Consider the following 2,343-nt stretch of genomic DNA (forward strand, 5'->3'; position numbering starts at 1 on the left):
CATATATAGACAGAGGACAACACAAGCTACAAATTCTGACAATGGACTTTCTAATTTTTCATTTTCGCCTTTGTGCCCATATTTCTTTTTTCTTTTCTATATCACAATGCCGCTGTAATGTATTTTTTTTGTCAGACCACTAGTAAAGTGTAATGTGAATCCTATCCAGTCTCTTTCAATCAATATCCCACATACAGTAATGTGTAAATTTGTACTTTTGAAATGGAGATATGGCATACATAAGCGCAGCCTTCTGCATTTCAATAGTAACTATCATCCAAACTGTTTTCATAGTTTGCAGCAGGTAATACTAACAGAGTGCACTGTTATACTGACAACATGACTAAGCATTTTGACTATCTTGTTTGTGAACAATTGTCAAGTTTCCATCACCCGGCTTTTATTTTGAAGTATCGCATCAGAATCGAGAGATGGAAACGCTGAATTTCGAATAAAAATGCCTTAATTCGCAAAAAACAAATTACGCTCGCTTGAGGTGGTTTTTGACTTGTGCGAAAAAGGGTTAATGCGAATAATGGGAGATGGAAATGCATTTTATGAATAAATTCCTCCAAGTGCATCACAAAAGTAATGTGACTTTGCGCTATGGGACGGCAAACCCGGACTAACCAGCGGACCGATCTCGTTCCACAGCATCTGAAATGTTGTTATATGGTCATTCGGAAATGCCCGAGCAAAGTCTGTCATCAAAGTATTTCTGTATAATTGCCTCCCAGAACTGTTAAACGACTGTGTTCCCAACCAGCAGCATCCACCTCCGAAACAATAGCTAACCGCATTCATTGTGTTTCGTCTGCTCGTTCTGAGGTAACGTTACAAGCTATTTATTCTACAGGAAAAGTATTACATTCAGTGGCTTCTCCTACTTTTCTTAGTGATTATAGTGCCAGTTTATTAGGAAGTGGTGATTTTGTTCTCTTTGACTCGTTGGATGGAAACGGTGCTTGTTCGCAAATATTTTGTGCGATATTCCAATTTTGCGCATAAGTTAAATTCGCAACTTTGGATGGAAACCTGGCTAATGACACAAGGACTTTTCATTCTGACGGCACTGATATGTTCACTGGCATAAATACTTACTTTTGAGAGATGAAATAGACCAATTATCGGTTTGTAAACATTCAGGATGCGCGCGCATCATGGTTGCAGAAAACCCGGGAGCGATGGCCTTTACAGCTAGAGAATTTCACGGATACGGTACAAAATAGTTAGGTTTCAAAAGATTATAAATTATATTGATTACATGTCATTTTCAAAATGTTCTCCGCATATTACAAGAGCTTGTCACCCAGCGATAAGCACAGTTATTCAACGAAACTGACGTTAGAGAGTGCGATAGTCTTACAGATCCGAAACAGGGGCGATGTTTTTTGTGGGCGGAGCCTATCTGGAGGCAGAAAATGAGGGTTTTCAAGCTGCAGTCTATGGCAGTGGTTCCCAACCCTGGTCCTGGAGGCACCCCCTGCACATTTTTGCACGTCTCCTTAATCAAACACACCTGATTCAGGTCATCAGCTCATTAGTAGAGACTCCAAGACCTGACATTGGTGTATGTCAGAGAAAGGAGACATGCAAAATGTGCAGTGTTGGGGTGCCTCCAGGACCAGGGTTGGGAACCTCTGGTCTATGGAGCCATGGAATAAAAGAATTTTTAAAAAAAAGGTCAATTTGATTTTATATTTCAGAATTCTGACATTTCCCCTCGGCTCCTCTGTCTTTTTCCCCCTCAGATTTGACAAACTCACTATTTTTGAGTTAAGTCGAGTTATAAAGTCCGAATTAGGAGGTATAAACTTGCATTTGCGAGAAAAAAAAGTCCGAATTGTGAGATAAAATAAATAAATGTTATGTAAAAATGTTAATAGTAAGGTTTAAATAATTATTCTAATAGCAAGGTTTAAATCATATTTCATGCTGTAACTGTAGGGCTAATACACTGTAAAACCCGATAAGTTCAGAATACTCCATTTTTGTGGACACCGATTACCTAATAAATTTTAAGTAAACAATAGTTATAAATTACAATTAATCCAAACTTAAAAGTTTCTCTTTAATTTTAATATTTGAGTACACTATACTTAAAAGTACTGTTTACCCTAAGTAATGTTTTTAGTTTATCCAGACTCAATTATTTTGATGCAATAATACTTAATTTCATAGAAATTCTATAACACACACACACGCACAAACTCTTATGCATGACTCATAGGCAAATTAATTGATCATGCTGAAGTTCAGCATATCAAAAAAAAAAAATACAAATACAACATTAGCTAAAGAATTGATTTATTCAGCCTTACAATTTTTAAAACCTTGTGACTC

General features: G+C 37.0%; 1 protein-coding gene across 1 annotated transcript in view; it reads left to right on the forward strand.

Moving 5' to 3' along the window:
• Nucleotides 1–230: 230 nt before the first annotated feature.
• Nucleotides 231–2,343, forward strand: part of LOC107593348 (probable ATP-dependent RNA helicase DDX59) — a 5,717-nt gene continuing 3,604 nt past the window's right edge. The window contains 2 exon segments of the mRNA XM_016283033.1: nt 231–304; nt 738–828. Of these exon segments, the coding sequence (XP_016138519.1) occupies nt 231–304; nt 738–828 (165 nt within the window).

This window comes from Sinocyclocheilus grahami, unplaced genomic scaffold, assembly GCF_001515645.1.
Source record: "Sinocyclocheilus grahami isolate Dianchi unplaced genomic scaffold, SAMN03320097.WGS_v1.1 scaffold169.1, whole genome shotgun sequence".
Taxonomy (NCBI): Eukaryota; Metazoa; Chordata; class Actinopteri; order Cypriniformes; family Cyprinidae; genus Sinocyclocheilus; species Sinocyclocheilus grahami.